This window comes from Muscardinus avellanarius (genome assembly GCF_963383645.1).
Source record: "Muscardinus avellanarius genome assembly, chromosome: 10".
NCBI classification, from domain to species: Eukaryota; Metazoa; Chordata; class Mammalia; order Rodentia; family Gliridae; genus Muscardinus; species Muscardinus avellanarius.
The window spans coordinates 13,700,017-13,718,763 of record NC_137796.1 but is presented as its reverse complement, the minus strand read 5'-3'; the positions used below and the strand labels follow the sequence as shown (position 1 = coordinate 13,718,763).

Sequence of the window (18,747 nt, the reverse complement as noted above, 5' to 3'; positions counted from 1 at the left end):
ACTTCACCCTTAACTCTATAGCTGCCAACAGTTGATCTATACCAACGTATCTGGTCTATACCAACGTATCTGGTCTATACCAACGCATCTGGTCTATACCATCGTACCTGATCTATACCAACGTACCTGATCTATACCAACGCATCTGGTCTATACCAACGCATCTGGTCTATACCAACATACCTGATCTATACCAACGTATCTGGTCTATACCAACATACCTGATCTATACCAACGTATCTGGTCTATACCAACATACCTGATCTATACCAACGTACCTGATCTATACCAACGTACCTGATCTATACCAACGTATCTGGTCTATACCAGCTTAATTGATACCAGTGTTCTGAGACCTTACACTGAAAGAAGTTCTCAGACCCTTCTGAAGTGACCCGACGCGGCACCTCTGCATTTCTCCTTCATGCTCTTTCCTGCTGCAGGGCTCAGGACGTACTGGGAAGCCTGAATCTGTGTGGTGGGCCTGTTTCTGAAGCCCTGGAGCCAGGTGGCTCGGGCACGTCACCGACCCAAGGACATGAGCCACAAGGAAGAGGACTCCTTGAGTCTACTCAGGATTGACGATGAACCCGAGCAGAGAGGGAGTGTGCTGGAGGGCTGGGGCATCTCTTCTCAGCACGGGCAGCAAGTGCAGTACCAAGTGGACCATCCTTATGGGATGCCCTGGGTGCCCGCTGGCTCCCCGTGGCAGCCTGGCCCAGTTTATCACGAGCTGAGCAGCATCACCCAACCGCAGTGGGACCTGCAGGCCCTCGACACGTTGGAGCTCCAGGCCAGATGGTTTTTGGAGGCTGAGCCGGGCGGTGCAGCAGAGGCTGGCCCGAGGTAGGCCCGGTGGGGTGGCCAGCTGGCCTGGGTGGTCCTGGCCCGAGGCCCTGCACCTCAGCCTCTGTCCCTTCCCTCTCTCCTGGCATTAGTTGTAGCTACCCCCCAGGAGCCGCGGTTGGTAAGTACTGGCCGCGCCAGCGTGGGCAGGGAGGGACAGTGCGGCCTGGTGTCCAGGGAGCAGCCTTCCCCCAGAGCCCGTGACTGCGGCTACCAACACCTCCCCGAGGGCCGCTGGCTCTGCTGTCTCCCCGCAGGCCCGGACTGTTCTCCATCCTTTGCCAGTAGAGAACAAGCTTTGTCACTCCTCAGAGCAATTGTAAGTGTCTTACTCTGCGCTTTGGGGGCACTCAGGCATCTCCTTCCCCAACCCCTTGGAATAAAGTGATGTCTTTAAGCTGGGCGTGGTGGCACGCACGTGTAATCCCAGTGCTTGGGAGGCTGAGATAGGAGGATCCCAGGTGTGTGGCTGGCCTCAGCAACTTAGTTAAACGCTGTTTCAAAAGAAAACATAAAATAGGGCTGGGGGTATGCCTTGAAGGTAGAATGCTCCTAGGTTCAATCCTCAGCAACACACACACACACACACACACACACACACACACACACACATACTAAAAAATAAAATAAGGCATCTAACTCTCATGCCCTCTCCCCTGGGTGGGGTGCCTGCCGCCCCAGCTGCCCTGTTAAGGTGGGACTTCAGCTCATGGTATCCTTTTTTCAAGACCTGTGACCAAGGGGACCCAGAGCTGGATTCCACTGTCGGATGGATGGGTGGATGGATGGATGGATGGATAGATGGATGGATGAGTGGATGGATGGATGGGTGGGTGGGTGTGTGGATGGATGGGTGTGTGGATGGATGGGTGGATGGGTGGGCAGATGGATAGGCGATGGATAGATGGATGGATGGGTGGATAGATGGGTGGATGGATGGGTGGATGAATGGGTGGATGGGCAGATGGATGGGTGGATGGATGAATAGGTGGATGGGTGGATGGATGGATGGGAAGATGGATGGATGGGCGGATGGATGGATGGGTGGATGGGTGGGCAGATCGATGGGTAGATGGATGGGTGGGTGGATGGGTGGGTGGATGGGTGGGTGGATGGGTGGATGGATGGGCAGATGGATGGACAGATAGATGGGTGGATGGGCAGATGGATGGGCGGATGGATGGGCAGATGGATGGGTAGATGGATGGTGGATGGATGGTAGATGGATGAGTGGATGGATGGGTGGATGGGTGGTGGATGGATGGGTGGATGGGTGGATGGATGGTGGATGAATGGATGGGTGGATGGATGGGTAGATGAATGGATGGGTGGGTGGATGGGTGGATGGATGGGTGGATGGATGGTGGATGAATGGATGGGTGGATGGATGGTAGATGAATGGATGGGTGGATGGATGGGTGGATGGGTGGGTGGATGGGTGGATGGATGGGTAGGCATTTGGTTCGAGGCCGGGCATGGCTGTCCCCTTGGTTGACAGTGGGCCAGGCCAGGAGCCTTTCCTTGCCACCTTCTCTGCCCTCTTCCAGGCGCCCGTTCCAGATGAAGTGGTGGTCAGGTATAGGGTCCCACAGGGACCCTGGAAGGTGGGCACGCTCCACCATGGGAAGAAGGTCTACACGCTCGCCATCGGGGGTGCCACCCACCACACATACACCTGCGGCTACGGCTGCATCAAGGTGTGGGGTGGGAGTGCCCTGCATGCCAGCAACGGGGCCCCGGAGGCCCAGCTGGACCTTCAGGTGAGGGGCACTCAGGTGGGGCTCAGGGAGCCCGGAGCTCCCGGTCCCCAGCACCACAGGTGACGTGGGGACGCGCTCTGTTCCTGCAGAATGAGCAGGACTGTGTCCTCACCTGCAAGCTGTTCCCGGATGAGCAGGGCCTGCTCACGGCGGGCATGTCCCAGAGCCTGACTATCTGGGCCCTGGCGCCCACGCCCCGTGTCCGGGCACAGCTGGCCTCCACCGGCCGCTTGTGCCTGGCTCTTGCCATCTCCTCCGACGCCCACATCTGCGTGGCCTGTTTCAGAGGGTTCTTGGAGATCTGGGATCTGCAGAATCAAATCCTGATTAGGTAGGTCTTGGGTGGCCTGGGGGAGGGTCCCCTGCTCCCGGATCCTACTTTCCTCTCTTTGCTGTAGAGCTATTCAGGCATTGCCGAGCATGTACCTGGGGCCTCCTAACCCCAAAACTTGTAGGTGCCCCAAACCTATCCACAGACCTTTGAGTTGTTTTCTCTCTAGGAAGCAAAAAGTCCCCGTCTATGGGTCCCGCTGTGTCGACCTGGCAGGCAATAAGTTCTGGACGGGAGGCGAAGACACCAACCTGTATTCCTGGGACCTCAGGAGCAACCAGAGGCTGCACCAATGCAGCTTAAAGAACGAGGTGCCCTGACTGGCCACCGCTGGGGCCAGCGTACCCCTGGGGTGGGGTTTGGGTGCGGGCGACGGGAACATGGGGGTTAAGTTCAAAGATCCAGGTACGAATGATAGCCTTGGGGCTTTGGATGCAGACCCCAGACCTTCCTTCCTCCCAACAGATCCTGAGCATTACGCACGACCCCAGGGAGGAATGGTTATTAGTGGGCCTGCGGACCGGCGACATCGTCATCGCGCACACTTCTCGGAAGGAGAAGTTCAAGGCCATTGTACAAAAATACTCCCACATGCACAACCTCAGGTTCTCCTCCTGCGGTGAGTGAAGCCAGTGGCGCCCCGATTTGCGCTCACTTTCCCCTCTTCCCTCTCGACTGCTTCCCTCTTTCTTTTCCCGACTCCATCTGTAACGGGGCAGCCAGAGATGTACAAAGCCCCATCCCATGGTCCCTCTGTCCAGTGACGCTTGTCACCATCCTGTGTGTGGTGCGGAGGGGGAGGGGCGGGTAAGGGAAGGGCTGGCGTCCTGTCTCTGGGTTCAATAGCCAGGGAAACTGAGTCAGAGAAGGAGAGTCGCTTTGTGCCTGGTCTGGTCAGGGCGGGACGGGAACTGGAGCGCGGGCTTCATCTCCTGCCTGGCTTGCTCTTCTCTTTTTTGCCAGGGAACTATTTTGTGAGCACAAGGAACGAATCCATTGAGTGTCTGGCGGCGCCGTCCCTGCAGAGGCTGTTTCAGGTACAGGAGTGGGAGGTGCGGGCCCAGGCCCCGGACAGCACCTCTGACTTGGCACTAAGGCCTTCTGTAGAGCAGGGGGACTAAGGACTTCAGATCCTGGGAACTTTGGGGGCTTTACCATGAACCCCGAGACCTGGCTCTCTTTCGAGGTGCCACAGAGGGTCTGTGTAAAGCCTCCATAGTCCTGAATGAAGCCGCCATGCCCCGCTGAAGCTCGTCCCTGCCTCTTGCCCTCTCTGCTGTTAGGTCCGAGAGCCGACATACATCCAGTGCTGTGACCTGTCCTCCGATAACCAGTACCTGGTCACGGGCTCCAATAACAGTGCCACCGTTTACCAGCTCATGTACTGAAGGCCGTGCACCGTGGTCCCGCAGGCCGGCCTGATCTGGGGCGCCTCCTCTGCGGTGCCCTGTCCCCCGGCCCCGCGTGTGCACCCATGTTTATAATTGTACAGCTTGGGGGGGCTTTATTTTTCTACCACCCATTTCTGGGTTTGGGCGGGAAACTTTATGAGCTACGGCCTTTATAATTAATAAAATAGCAGAGCAAAAAACAAAATGACCTGGATACTGTCGATTTCTTTCAGAATAAAAGCCCTGAAATCATTGGAATGGGTTGTTTATGCCTTTGTTTAGCAGATGGGGTGTCTTTCCATTTCTTTTATGATAGGGTCTTAGAAAATAAATTTTTTATTTATTTTCTTTTTTTGTCTGAAAATTATTAGGAAGTATCTCATACATTTGTATTGCCACGTGATTCATAAAAATGGTAAGAAAACTTAAATGAGTCATGTAATCCTATGCACACAGAGTGTTTTCATCAATTCAAACACTTTGGATCCTGCTCTTAATTCCATATTATTTAGATATTTACCTTAATTATTATTTTTAAATATTTATTGGTGCATTGTGGTTATGCATTGTTTATTTTCTGTGGTACTGAGGATGGAACCCAGGGGCATTCTACCTTTGAGCTACACCCCCAGGCCTATTTTTTATTCTTTATTTTGAAACACAGTCTCACTGAGTTGCAAAGGGTCTCACTAAGTAGCTGAGGCTGTCCTGTGAACTGTGATTCTCCTGTCTCAGCCTCCCAAATGGTGGGATTACAAGCATGCACCACCACGTCTGGCTAGTAGTCATACATCTTAATGGGGTATAAGATGTGGGGAAGGGATTGTAGAATAGACTATTTTATTTTTTATTTTTTTTTGGTACTAGGGATTGAACACAGGGGTGTTCTACCTCTGAGCTACACCCCCAGATCTATTTTTTGTGTGTGTGATACTGGGGTTCCTGGAAGCCCTTCTACCTCCGGGCTACACAACCAGACCTTTTTTTTATTTATTTGGAAACAGGGTCTCTTAAGCCAGCGAGGCTGACTATGAATCTGTGTGATCCTCCTGTCTCCACCTCCCAAGCGCAGTGATTACAAGCGTGCTTCACCACGCCCGGCTATTTTTTAGTTTTGAAATAGGGTCTCCCTGAGTTGCAAAGGGTCTTGCTAAATTGCTGAGATTGGCCCTGAACCTGGAATCCTCCTGTCTCAGTCTCTCAAGTACTGGGATTGCAGGTGTGCACTACCATGCCTGGCCAGACTTAATTTTGTTTGTAACCTATTTTGGGGTGGTCAGAGAATTTTTTTGTATCTTTAAGCTCAAGAATAAAAATGTGAATATAGTCAGGACTTGGTGTCCTATCCATGGGTTGCACATCCATAGATATGACCCATTATGGACTGAAAATATTCAAAATATTACTTTCATACTAAATGTATACACAGTTTTTCTTGGCTTCATTTTCTAAACAATGATGTATAGCAACTATTTACAAAGCACTTTTACTGTATTAAGTATTATAACTAATCTAGAGGTGATTTTTTTTTATAGTACTGAGGATGGAACCCAGGGGCACTCGACCTCTGAGATACACTTCCAGCCCTATTTTTTATTCTTTTATTTTAAAACAGGGTCTCACTAAGTTGCATAGGGCCTCACTAGGTAGCTGGGGCTGTCCGTGAACCCACGATTCTCCTGTCTCAGCCTCCCAAATGCTGGGATTACAAGTGTGCGCCACCGCGCCTGGCTCTCTAGAGGTGATTTAAAGTATATGGGAAGTAGGCATGGTGGTACATGCTTGTAATCTTATTATTTGGGAGGCTGAGACAGGGCAATCACAGGTTCAAGGCCACACTGGGCAACTTATTGAGACACTCAGCAATTTAGTGGGGCCCTATTTCAAAATAAGAAATAAAAAGGGCTGGGTGTGTACCTCAGAGGTAAAATTTCTCTGGATTCAGTCCCTGATATAAAAAAAAATTATGTATACAGGAAATGAATGTGGGATTTTGCTGCCGACTGGCTCAATCAGGAATAATAAATCCAGCACTGAATATGGCCACTGAGTCCATTCGGGACCGATTTATCTCAGAAAGATGGACAAAGGTTTAGGTGGTGCCACGGCCCGCTTTCCTTGATGTCTGCGTGTGCCCTCACGCATGACGCATGACTGCCGCGCATCTCAAGGAGGAGCCCCGAGGGAGCGTTGCTTTGGCCAAAGTACTCCCCCACTCTTAGATATGCTTTCATAACTACTGTTCTTTTGGTAACGATTCTTTTAACTTTCCACACGAATTGCTCCGGTGATGTAAGATCAGGACTGTGGGAGAAACTGAGTCCGTGGAAAATTTTCTAGTAATTTGTCTGAGCCTCTAAACGCCCTCAGCTTTGCTCAAAGATGTAAATCTAGTCAGAATTCAGATACTGTGGAAGCATCCCAGCTACCGCAATTACAGATGCAGAACTACCATCTAAACCTTTGTCCATCTTTCTGAGATAAATTGGTCCCGAACGGACTCAGTGGCCATATTCAGTGCTGGCTCAATTCCCGATTGAGCCAGTCGGCAGCAGGTTTTATATAAATACAATGCCTATTTGTTTATTTTGTGGTACTTGGGGGTATTCTACCTCTAAACTACAGCCCTGGTGGTTTTTTTTTTTTTTTAACTTTGAAATAGAACCTCGCTAAGCTGCAGAGGCTGGCTTCTAACCGGATTCTCTCTCTTGTCTCAGTCTCCCTAGTACTAGGATTGCAGGCCTGCACCACCATGCCTGCTGTTGCCATTTTAGAAAAGGGATTTTGGTACCCTTGGGAGGTCCTGGAACCAATGCCCCATAGATACTAAGGTATAACTACGAACATATGAACTTTCAGATTGTATCGAGAATGGAAACACCAGCAATGCTTGACTCTCCCCCCATGTGGGAGCTCCAGGAGATGGTCTTCCCGTGTCCTGAGGCTGATGCCTGGCGGGCGGTGTAGGAGCGTGTATCTCCTACAATTTAATAGAAATATTAGGATGAATCTCATCGTAATTGTGGCATTTGATACCATTCAGACCCACCTATCTCGTTGTTACAGGACAGTTTCCTCATGTTTGTGGATGTGGCATGGAGTCTTGAAGAGCCCCACTCCTGAAACAAAGCCCGTGGGCTGCTTCCCGGGCCCCTTCCATCCGCCTCTTTGCTTGGGGCTGGCATGGCTGAGGTTGCTAGCTGCCCAGTAAAGCTGGCAGCCCATGGTTGTCACCCAGAGGCATCTGCAGAGCCAGGGCCTAGGGGCCCGTCTTTCTGCAGATTCTAGGGGTTGTCAGTACCCAGTGGATCATGAGTGAATTTGTGCCACTTCTGGGTCAGGCCTTTCCCATTCTATTGGCTCAAAGAAAATGAGGTAGAGCCCCCAGGGCATGGCAAAGCCATGCAGTGGGAGCGTCCTGTGCACACTCTCTTTTAACATGGGGAAAAGCCGCCCACTTTGAACCCTTACATGGAAGAAAAATAAATTTGGTGAGGTGTGGTGGCTCATGCTATAGTCCCCGTACTTGGGAAGCTGAGACAGGAGGCCCATAGCCAGCCTCAGCAACTTAGACCCTATTTCAAAAAATAAAATATGACAGAGGTGTAGCTCAGAAGTAGAATGCCTCTGGGTTCAATCCCCAGTACTACTAAATAAGTAAATAAATAAGTACCAATACATCTATAATTATGTTAAATGTAAATGAACTAAATATTCCTATGAATCTGTAGAGATTATGTAACTGGGTTAAAATATCTCAGCTCTATGTGTTTAAGAGTGATATTAAAATATGGGATAGAAAATGTGACAATAAAAGATATTTCATGCTGGGCGTGGTGGTGCACACTTGTAATCCCCACGCTTGGGAGGCTGAGACAGGAGGATCGTGCAGGTTCGAAGCCAGCTGCGCTGGCTTAAGAGACCCTGTTTCCAAATAAAAATATAAAATAGGTCTGGGAGTATAGCCCAGGGGTAGAAGGGCTCCAGGAAACCCAGAAAAGATATTTCATGTACATACCAAAGAAACTGATGATCCTGTATTATATGAGACAAAACATAAACACTTGAGATACAGGAGAACGTTTTTAAGTGTTCAACTCGGATTCAATTCACCAGGAGGATAATGGAATTGAATTTCACGCCGGGCTTGAAGCTCTGTGGTGGAGCGCTTGTCTAGCCTGCCAGAGGCCCTGGGTTTGATGAATACTCCCTTATGCATTTATTACTGTAGCCTCAAAATACATAAAGAAAAATTGACAAGCGCCCTGCTCACAGAAATCAGTCAGTGGCGAAGCCAAAACTTCATAAAGATGGAGATCTGAATAACCTGATTAGAACATTCAGAAGATTGCACAAATCACTATCGAATGCATATCCCCACCATGTGTGTGAGCATTTAAAAATCGACCACACAACCAACCGTTCATTCTGGAAGATTCAGTTCTTTTTGAAATTAATTAATTAATTTTGCAGCACTGGGAATGGAACCCAGGGACATTCTACCTCCAAGATACACCCCCCCGCCCTATTTTTTTATTCTTTATTTTGAAACAGGGTCTCACTAAGTTCAGAACATTATATATATGTAAATGTGTACGTGTATGTATGTATGTATGTATGCATGTAGGTATGTATGTATGAACTAGGGATTGAATGCAGAGAGCATTTTACCTCTGGGCTACATCTCCAGCTTGATTTGTTTATTTAGGCACTGGGGATTGAATCCAGAGGCATTCTGCCTCTGAGCTACACCCTCAGCCCTGTTTTATCTTTTAAATTTTGAAACAGAGCACCTGCCTAAAATCCTAGTACTTGGGAGGCTGAGATGGGAAGATTGCAAGTTCAAGGATAGCCTCAGCAAATAGTCTCTCATCAACCTAACAAGACCCCGTTTTATAATAAAATTAAAATAGGGCTTGGGGTGTAGTTTGGAGGTAGAGTGTCCCTGGGTTCCATCCCCAGTACCGCAAAAAATAAATAAATAAATAAATAAATAAATAAGGCTGGGGGGGTGTAACTTAGAGGTAGAATGCCTCTGGGTTCTAAAAGCAAGAGGGTCACTCTTATGAAGGAAAAGTTGTCATTTTTTTATAGTTAAATAAAATTATTTATTTTTGAGATTTTTAAAATTATTATTATTATTATTATTATTATTATTATTATTTTCTGGTTCTGGGGTTCCTGGAAGCCCTTCTACCTCCGGGCTACACTCCCAGACCTATTTTTATATTTTTATTTGGAAACAGGGTCTCTTAAGCCAGGGAGGCTGGCTTCGAACCTGCGTGATCCTCCTGCCTCCGCCTCCCAAGCGCACGCCACCACGCCCGGCTCTTATTTTATAATTCACACCGTGCCCTCTCCGTTCTCATTTCCGATGTAGCTCCTCCAGGAATCACCTCAGCCCTCTTCCTCCCTACCCTTCCTTCTTGGCTTTGCTGAGGTTTCCCCTCCATTATCTTGGGTCCCTCTGGTATCCCCAGTGCTCCCTATTTTGGGCATATTAGAGAGAACATATGTCCCTTCTCTTTCTGTGCTTGGCTGATCCACTTAACAAAATGTTCTCCAGGTCTTTCCATCTTGCAAAGAAAGTGATTTTGCTCTTCCTTGTAACTGAGCAGAATCCCAGTTTGTGTATTTCCCATAACTTTGCAAGGCGTTGATGGAGACCTAAGTTTCCAGGGTTGTCATTCTTAATGAATAAGATATCTCCGCTCGCCCCGCACCTGGGAGCAGGTAGCCGGTTGGGACACGTGACTCGCGGTGTAGGGTTGCGACTCCCCTGGGGAGCAGCAGGGGGCGCTCAGCAACCGGCAAAACAGCTCTGCGAACTCAGGACCTTCAGATTATGAGACTGACGCGCTGCCTACTGCGCTAAGAGGGCTACCGCTAAGAAGGGATTTTCTATTGCTGGAAGGAAAATGAAGCCGGGCACGTTTGTAATCCTAGTATGTGGGAGGCTGAGACGGGAGGATTTTAGGTTCGAGGACAGCCTCAGCAAGTAGTTAGACTCATCAACCTAAGGAGACACTGTTAAAAAAAAAAAAAAAAAAGGAGGTAGAATGTCCCTGAGTTCAATTTCCGGTAAAAAAAAAAAAAAAAAAAAGCCCCAAACACACCTGCAGCCCCTTCCGCGGCGGAGCCGGAGAGGGGAGACACGGGCGCAGGGCGCAGGGCGCAGCGGGCGAGGTGGGTGCACGGCCGCGCTGGGGCTGGGGCCGCGGCAGCCTTGAACTTGCCAACTGATTAGCTATTTATTTATTGTCAACCCGGTACCGGGGATGGAACCCAGGGGCATTCTACTTCCAAGCTACCCCCCCACCCCCAGCCCTAGTTTTGATTCTTTATTTTGAAACAGGGTCTCGCTAAAATTGCTGAGGCTGGCCGCAAACTTTCTATCCTCCTGTCTCAGCCTCCCAAGTACTGGGATTGCAAGCCTGCGCCACCACGCGCGGCAGCGTTGGCCCTTGGGTTTTTGTTGTTCTTTTTTCTTGTCCCCCCCCCCCCCCCCCCGTTTTCTTTCCAACGATTTGACCCCTGAATCACACATGGGGATATCACATTTTCAAGTGTAAAAGGATAGCCCTTGAAACCTCTAAGCAAGGTTTTACAATTTCTCGATATATGGAAGCCAGGTGTGGTGGCGCAAGTTTATAATCCCAGTGTTTGGGAGGCTGAGACAGGAGGGTTGCAGGCTTAAGGACAGCCTCAGCAAGAGGTGAGACTCATCAACCTACCGAGACCCTTTTTCAAAAACAAAACAATACAAAGAGCTGGGGGTGTCGCTCAGAAGTAGAAAGCCCCTGGGTTCAAGCCCCAGAACCCAAAACAAACTCCACACAGGCTTCTTGGTTTATTTTTTCTTAGTTTCAAATCCCGGACTTTTCTTGGATGAGTTTGGCGTGTAGGCAGTGTGGGTTCTGAAGTCAGATGGGTGTGTTCAAAACCTCTTGAGTCCATCCCTTCTAAACTGGGATTTTGACATCTGTATACTTCCATTTTCTCATCCACCAAAATGGGCATAAAAATAGGACCAACTTCACAGGGGTCACTGGGAGGTAAATGTAAAGGTCTTAGGATAAAGCCTAGGATGTAGTAGATAGGCATTATTATTGCCACCATTAAAATAAATCTCACACAAACAGTGTGTAAGTATGTCACAACCGTTACATAATTCTAATACATAATTCTAATAATAAAGAAACCGGCCAAAGGACCTAAGAGAAGCAAAATGGCGGTACACACCTTTTGTCACAGGAGGATCACAGATTTAAATCCAGCTTCAGCAACTTAGTGACATCCTATTTTAGAATAAAAAGTAGGATAAGGCTAGGGGGATAGCTCAGAGGTAGAAGGCCCCTGGCTTCAACCCCAGCACCACAAAGAAAAAAAAAAAAAAAAGAAAAAGAAAAGAAAAAAGGAAGGTGCAAAACCTGTATAAATACTAGGAAAGTTTACAAACTTCTGAGTGATGGAGACAGGCCCAGTGGAATGATTGCCCTGCATCTGGATACTGGAGTTCATCTTCAGGAAGATGTCATTTCTCCCCAAGTTAATTTATACATTTAGTGTCCTATGAAACCAATGAGCTTTGTTTCATGGAGTTGACACAGGCGAAAAGAAACACACGAGAATAGACAGGGGAAGACTGAAACAAAAGTTGTGGGGGGGAGGCTAGTCCTGCAGACACTAAAGCAAACCATAAAGCTAAGTGGGAAGGCATCGATGGGCATCGGGGAAATTTGAATAAAGTCTGTGGATTAGTTAGCGTACCACTGTTAATTTTCTGGTTTTGGTCACCGAGTTAGGGTTGTGTAAGTGTTATGGGGAAGTTGTGTGCAGAGCACATGGGAATTTGTCATTTTCACAACCATTTCGGAAGTCTGAAAATTACTTTGTTAAGAAAAAATTAAAAACAAACAAATTAAACGTAGAAACTCTTTGCCCTTCTTACAGAGATTTTGATTGAGTGAGTCTTGGAACTGGGCTCAAGGGTCATATGTTTAAGAGACTTCCCAGGTGTTTCTAGGATTCAGGTATAAATTCCCTCAAATTCATTCACTCGAGAAAATATTTGAATGGATAGTCAGTGGAAAACAGTATGGAGGGTCCTCAGAAGAATGGGAATGAACCTACCATATGATCCAGCAATACCACTGTTGGGTATCTACCCAAAAGAATGGAAACCAAACTACCAAACTAATGCATGTGTATCTGTGTTCATAGCTGCACAATTCACCATAGCCAAACTATGGAACCAGCCAAGATGTCCACCAACAGATGAATGGATTACAAAACTATGGGATATTATGTACACAAGGGAATTTGACCCAGCCATAAAGAACAAAATCATGTCATTTGTGGAGAAATGGATGGAACTGGAGAACATTATGCTAAGTGAGATTAGTCAGTCACAAAAAGTAAAAAAATCGGATGCTCTAATATGCAGAAGCGAGGGGGGGAAAGGGTCATAGGAGGAACTGTAGACGAAGAAGGAAAAACCTTAGGTGAGCAAATAAGGCGATCTAACTGAGGGGCATGAGAGGAGAGAAGAGGGAAACTCCGTAATACATGATGTACATTCACAAACATGTCAAAGTCCATCACTGAGTCAAACGTGAGAAGGAGGGAGGGGAAAAGAAAGGGGTGGGGATTGGGGAAGGGCTAAATGGGTGATGTGTGCAGGTGTGCCTCTCCCATCGTGTACTCCACTAAGATGTCTAAGACACCAATAAAAAATGAATAGTCAATATGTCATGAGAACAGAATACAAAATAAAAACCTGGCCATGTGACGTGTGCTTGGCAAGCAACTGGGCTGCAGGTGTGAGCCGTGTTATACGGCTCAGTGTCAGGAAATACATCCGTGTTAAAGTTTGAAATCACATGCGCCTTACGCATTGGATAATTCCCTTCCTTTCTTCCTTCCTTCCGTGGATTAAACCCAGGAACATTCTACCTCTAAGCTCCCCCCACCCAGCCTTTTTTAAATTTACTTTGAAACAGGTTCTCACTAAGTTGCTGAGGCTGGCCATCAACCTCTCAGCCTCCTGAGTACTGGGATAATAGATAGGGGCCTCCATGCCTGGCAACACTTTTTCTTTAAAACCTCAAATTCATTTATTCAGAACATGATGATGATGATTATCTTGATTTTGTGCCAGGTATGGTGGGGGTGAAGAGTTTACGCCTCCCTGGGAAGGGCTCGCGCTGGCCATCTAGTAAGGGCCTGGGCCTGGGCTATGGGGCAGGGCGGGCTGGGCAGTTGGGCTGTTGGAATGTGGGGAGCCAAGAATCCAGGAGGCAGTTGGGAGTTGGGTGAGCACAGAGGGCAGTTGGGGCGAGGAGGCAGTTGGAGAGAGACCTGCCAAGGGATGGGGCAGCAGACCTGTGAGCCGGGAGCAGTGTGGGGAGCTGGCCGAGGACACCGCTTGGACAGGTAAGCCTTCATGGAACGCACTTGGTCTGGGAGAGGCAGAGGACGGGCTCCTGTGTTCCAGGGTCCTGCAGTCCAGGGCTGGGGAGCAGCAGGGGTGCTATGAACTAGGCTTCTGGGTGGGGTGAACTCAGTGACTTGGTGGACAGGCTTATGGAGAGGGAGGGAGAGAGGAGAGGAGAGGGGGAGAGAGAGTAAAGAAGAGAGGAGAGGAGAGGAGAGGAGAGGAGAGGAGAGAGAAGAGAAGGGGAAGGGGAAGGGAAGGAGGAGAGAGACTGGGCTCAGGCTGGGTCTGGGGCTGGAAGTTGGGGCTGGCTGAGTTTCAGGAGCAGATCAGGCATCCCCCGAAGCCAGCCCACTGGCCTTTGGAAATGGAGGTCTGTTGGTCAGAGAAGATTAGGACAAAACCATTGGGATGTGCCTCTCCCTGTGAGGGTGGGTTTTTGAGGGACACAAAGTGTAGCCTGAGGGTCCACAGCAGGTGAAGCAGAGCTCTGGGCAGACTCCCATCGGAAGCTATAGAAGGCTAGGGAGTTTTGAACCCCTGAATCACTCAGATTTCCATTGTGGTCTTGAGTTTTTTCACCTTTAGAATGAGCCAGATGAGGTGGCAAACACCCGAATCCCAGGACTTGGGAAGCAGAGGCAGGAGGGTTGCAGGTTCACAGCCAGATCCAGCAACTTAGACCCTCAGCAATTTACTAAGACCCTGGGGTGTATGTAGCTCAGAGCTACAATGCTTCTGAATTCAACCTCCAGTCTCCCCCTAAAAACTTAAATAAATGAAACCCATGTCAAAGCATAAGAGTAGATGAGCTCATATCAAGTGCTTTAATATATGACAATTAACCAATGTTGTCAAGGCAAGGAGAGCATGAAGGAGAACTCAAGGGCTGCAGAGAAGACGGAGGCCGTGCGGTCCCCAGGCCCTGGGAAGGGCAGGTGTTGAGTGAAGCCGCCGGCCACTGAGCGCCAGCTGGAGGCCAGGTATGTGGCGATTCTCACCCCGACCTTAGGAGAGGGTTTCTCTCGCCATCCCCACCCTGCTGTGTTAACGAGCTCAAGGTCAAAAGAGACATCTCTTTGAGAGATGGTCATGCATCTTGCGATGAACAGTCTGAGCCATGCCCTTGAGCACCCAGGGTGAAGGTTCATGATAGGACCGACTCCAGAAGGTAAGCCAGCCAGCCAGCCAGCCAGCCAGCCAGCCAGCCTGCCTGCCTGCCTGCCTGCCTGCCTGCCTTTGGGACATTTTGCCTCCAGCTCTATTTTTTTTGTTTTGTTTTTAGTTTGAAACAGGGTCTCACTGAGTTGCCGAGGGCCTTGCCAAGTTGCTGAGGCTGACTTTTGAACCTGAGATCCTTTTGTCTCAGCCTCCCAAGTGTCTGTCTCTCTCTCTCTCTCTCTCTTTCTCTTTCTCTCTCTCTCTGTCTCTCTCCACACTCTCCTCCCAGAAGGTCTTTCTAAGGCTATAGCCCTCCCCAGCTTGAACACCTGTGGCCTCTGCGGCCTCTGCTCTGGTTATGAGTCAACTGTGTCTGGCCCTCGTTCTCTGCCTGATTTCAGGCCCTTGTTTGTGCTCGAGCCTCCATCCCACCTTAGCTTGCCTCCAGCTGTGGCCCAGCCTTCCCATGAGGCCCTGCCCACGTGGATCCTTTCTTGCCCTTTGACACCCCTCGTGAATCCTGTTCTTTTGGTCCAAATCACAGCCCCTTCCTCCACCAGCTGCTGAATCCTGACCCACCCTCCCACACAAGCCCAGGCTGTAGAAGCCTTCCCGGCTCCCTACCCGCCAATCCTTACCTCTCCTCGGTCTCCTAGATTTAGGGAGGTTTCCACCACAGGACTCCAGGTGAACGGCTGCACATGGCCGACACCGCGTGCGTCTGTCCTGAGTTAGAGGAAAGCGGATGCTTCCTGAGCCAGGAGCAGTGCCTCAGCCACCCCCGGGTGGCCGCAGCCGTGTGCCCACAGTAATGGGGTGTCCAAGACCCTCATCATGTAATGCCACCTGTGCCCAGGTCCCGCTCTGGGTTGGGGAAGCAGAAGGGCTGTGGGACAGAGCACTGGACGGGGAGTCAGGGTCCTGAGGGCTGCTCCGTTCAGGGCCAACGACTGTTAGCAAATGGATCCTCTCTGGGATTCAGTCTCTGAAACTATTAACAGCAGATATGCCACTGGACCTACTTCTGGGGACTAGATCCGGAAGTTTCTCAAAACGTGTTCACACGAGTCCCTGGGAGGGTCTGCTCACACTCAGATGCTGACTTGTAGGTTTGGGGAGGGTCCTGCACATCTCCCCCTCCTCCATCATCATCATTTTATTGGAGTGTGTGCATTTCTAACCCCAGGTGAGTCCGTACGCTGAGCTTGGAGTTAGGGAAAGTCTAGCTGAGCACTAGAATGATCTGAGAGGTAGCTGCTCCCCGTGACCCCTCAATTTTTAAAATTAAAGTTCCTCTGGGAGAGGCTGTAAGAAGCCTGGCGTTAGGGTTGCACCCCAGGCCTATTAAATGAGAATCAGTGGACAGAGAATTAAAGACAAATTATATTTAGGTGAAGCTTTTGCTCTGCTGCCCTCTTGTGGCCATCTTGTGTACTTGCCACTAGATTTCAAACCAAAGTCCATTTCCCACCTGAGACCATCAGAACAACAAAAGATAACTTGCTGCTGCCCTTGGCGAAGGGGCTTCCCTGTGACCCCGGGATTCATCCTGCCATGAGTGAGCTCCTCCCCTGCACCGGCACTGAATATAATCCCTTGAACAAGGGCTTCAGTCCCAGTGTCCTGGGGATGGCTCAAATGGGGGGAGGTCTCCAGGTCAAGGGGATACAAGGGCGGTCCAGGAAGGCAAGGGCCCTGGAGGAGCAGCCGAGGCGGCCCAGCCAGGGCTGGCCCCTGGCCCAGCAGCTGCACGAGTCAGTGCTGGCCGGGTGCTCCGAGGGGCTGCAGTCCAGGGCTGGGCCCGTGCTTCAGTTTTGAATGGTGTCTCCTACTAAAGCCCGTGGTGTTAACCATAGGAAACCCAAGGGCTCCTATTGAATTGTGCTGGGGTGACTGTCAGACTCCTCTGAGATGGGGAAAAAGGGGCTTTCTCAAAAGGTTCCTTAAGCTGGGCATAGTGGTGCACACCTATGATCCCAGTACTTGGGAAGCAGAGACAGGAGGATCCCAGGTTCAAGGCCGGCAATTTAGCTGAGACTTTGTTTCAAAATAAAAATAGGGCTGGGGGGTCTGGATCAGAGGTCGAATGCCCCTGGGCTCAATCCTGGTACCCCAGTAAATGATAAAATCAATAGGTCCCTTAGCAGGTGAGTAGCTGATTTAGGGAGAAGCCCCAGCCCTGGGCCCCACCTCATCCCCCACCCCAGCTGCCCTTTCCTTGAAGCCCTGGAGAAGTCCCTGGGGGCCTGGCACCAGCTGGCATTGCTATTTCTCCTCACCTAGGGGTAAAGGAGGTCTTCCCAGGAGGGCCGGTAAGCCCCGAGAGCAGGAGGGTTGAGCGCATCATGGAGGCGGCGTCCGTGGGCAGAACTCGGGGGCTCCCCAAAAGCCCTGGTACAGGGGCTGCCCCCACCACCCTGCTTGACGGCCCAGGGGTGGAGACAGCTTTTGCTCCAGGAATTTCTAACAGCACATTATTATTCCTCCTGTCCTTCTCCTGCTCCCAACCTTTGCCTGACTGTGATGGGAGCGCCCCAGCCCTCCTCGCGTCCTGATCACACCTCTGTGCGTGGTCCTCCGACGGTCCCAGCCTCCCGCCCTAAGCCTGGCTCTTAGCTCTCCTTCCCATCCCACCAGGCAGAGCGGATGCCATTACCTGGGGGCCCCGTGTCCCTGCTCCCCCAGCTCTTCCTGAGTGACTTGACCCTGCTCCCTTCCCCAGCCGGCTGAGAACTGTCTCCAGGCACAACCCCTTTGCACCTTTTCTTTTTTTCCCCAGGATGATTACTCTTTCTTAGGGAGAAAGGGTGGTTTAGAGTCCATAGGTTTCCAAGGTGGGTAATACTGCCCCCTGGCAGGACGCTGGGCTGACAGGGTGGGCAGTCGTAGCCTCAGGTGGCAATTGGGAGTGCCAGATAAATGTGGGGCACTGGAAGTGCCCAGGGGTGCTGAAAAATTTTTTTTTTCTGAAAAGGGGCAGTTAGTCAAACAAGTGTGGGCACCCTTGGAACTGTAGACTTGGCCGAATCCCCTGCAGCCGCTGCGTGAGAGACACTTTGTACGTCCAGCTTGGGGACAGGCTTGTGTGGGACTCAGAAAACCAAGTGTTTGTTGGCGGGCTCCTGATATGAGTGCTGGGGACGACCTAGGAATCCCACCAGAGGCGGACCTGCCCCGAGAGGGGGGTCTGATGGGCATATTATCATGGTGGAGAGGTGCTCGGACAGCCTTTGCTGTGAATTGTCACAATGCACAGGGCAAGCTGGGCGTGGTGGCGCACGCCTGTAATCGCAGTACTTGGGAGGCTGAGACAGGAGGATCGCAGGTTTGAGATGGACCTCTGCAAGTAGTGAGACTCTCTCTGACCGAGGGAGACCCTGTTTCAAAATATAAAGTAGGGCTGGAGGAGGTAAAATGCCTCTTTTGTTCAGTACTGGGTTCAACTCCCAGTACTGAACAAAAGAGAAAAAAAAGCACAAGTTCATGTCTGTCCCCTAACAGAAAGCCCCAGAGAAGGGAGACACAGGAGACACTGGTACAGATCGTCTGGGCAGGAGGGGGCCAAGAGGAATGTCAGGGTGGTACAGCAGCTGAACGTTAGAACACTGCTTGAATCATTAAGGAAATTGGTCTGGCACATGGGTGACATCTGTAAAGCTGGTTGGCTGTTGTTTTCACACACATTAGATCTGAACATGGGTGTTTGCAAACTAAGAAAAATGCGCCTGTGAGCACAGTGTGGTTGAGAGCAGTGTCTCCATCATCGCAGGCCCGGGACAGACGTGAAGGTGTTGCGCTGGGCGGTTTTCAGCAGCGAGCAGC

The 18,747-nt window shown here is 50.2% G+C and overlaps 1 protein-coding gene across 1 annotated transcript; it reads left to right on the top strand.

Moving 5' to 3' along the window:
- Positions 1 to 538: 538 nt before the first annotated feature.
- Positions 539 to 4,325, top strand: TLE7 (TLE family member 7; the record flags this gene model as incomplete). The annotated part of the gene is made up of 9 exons (XM_080703476.1): positions 539 to 846; positions 939 to 967; positions 1,104 to 1,165; positions 2,394 to 2,606; positions 2,696 to 2,937; positions 3,107 to 3,248; positions 3,403 to 3,556; positions 3,901 to 3,974; positions 4,221 to 4,325. The coding sequence occupies 9 exons, from the start codon at positions 539 to 541 to the stop codon at positions 4,323 to 4,325; spliced, it is 1,329 nt and encodes a 442-aa protein (XP_080559602.1).
- Positions 4,326 to 18,747: the final 14,422 nt, after the last annotated feature.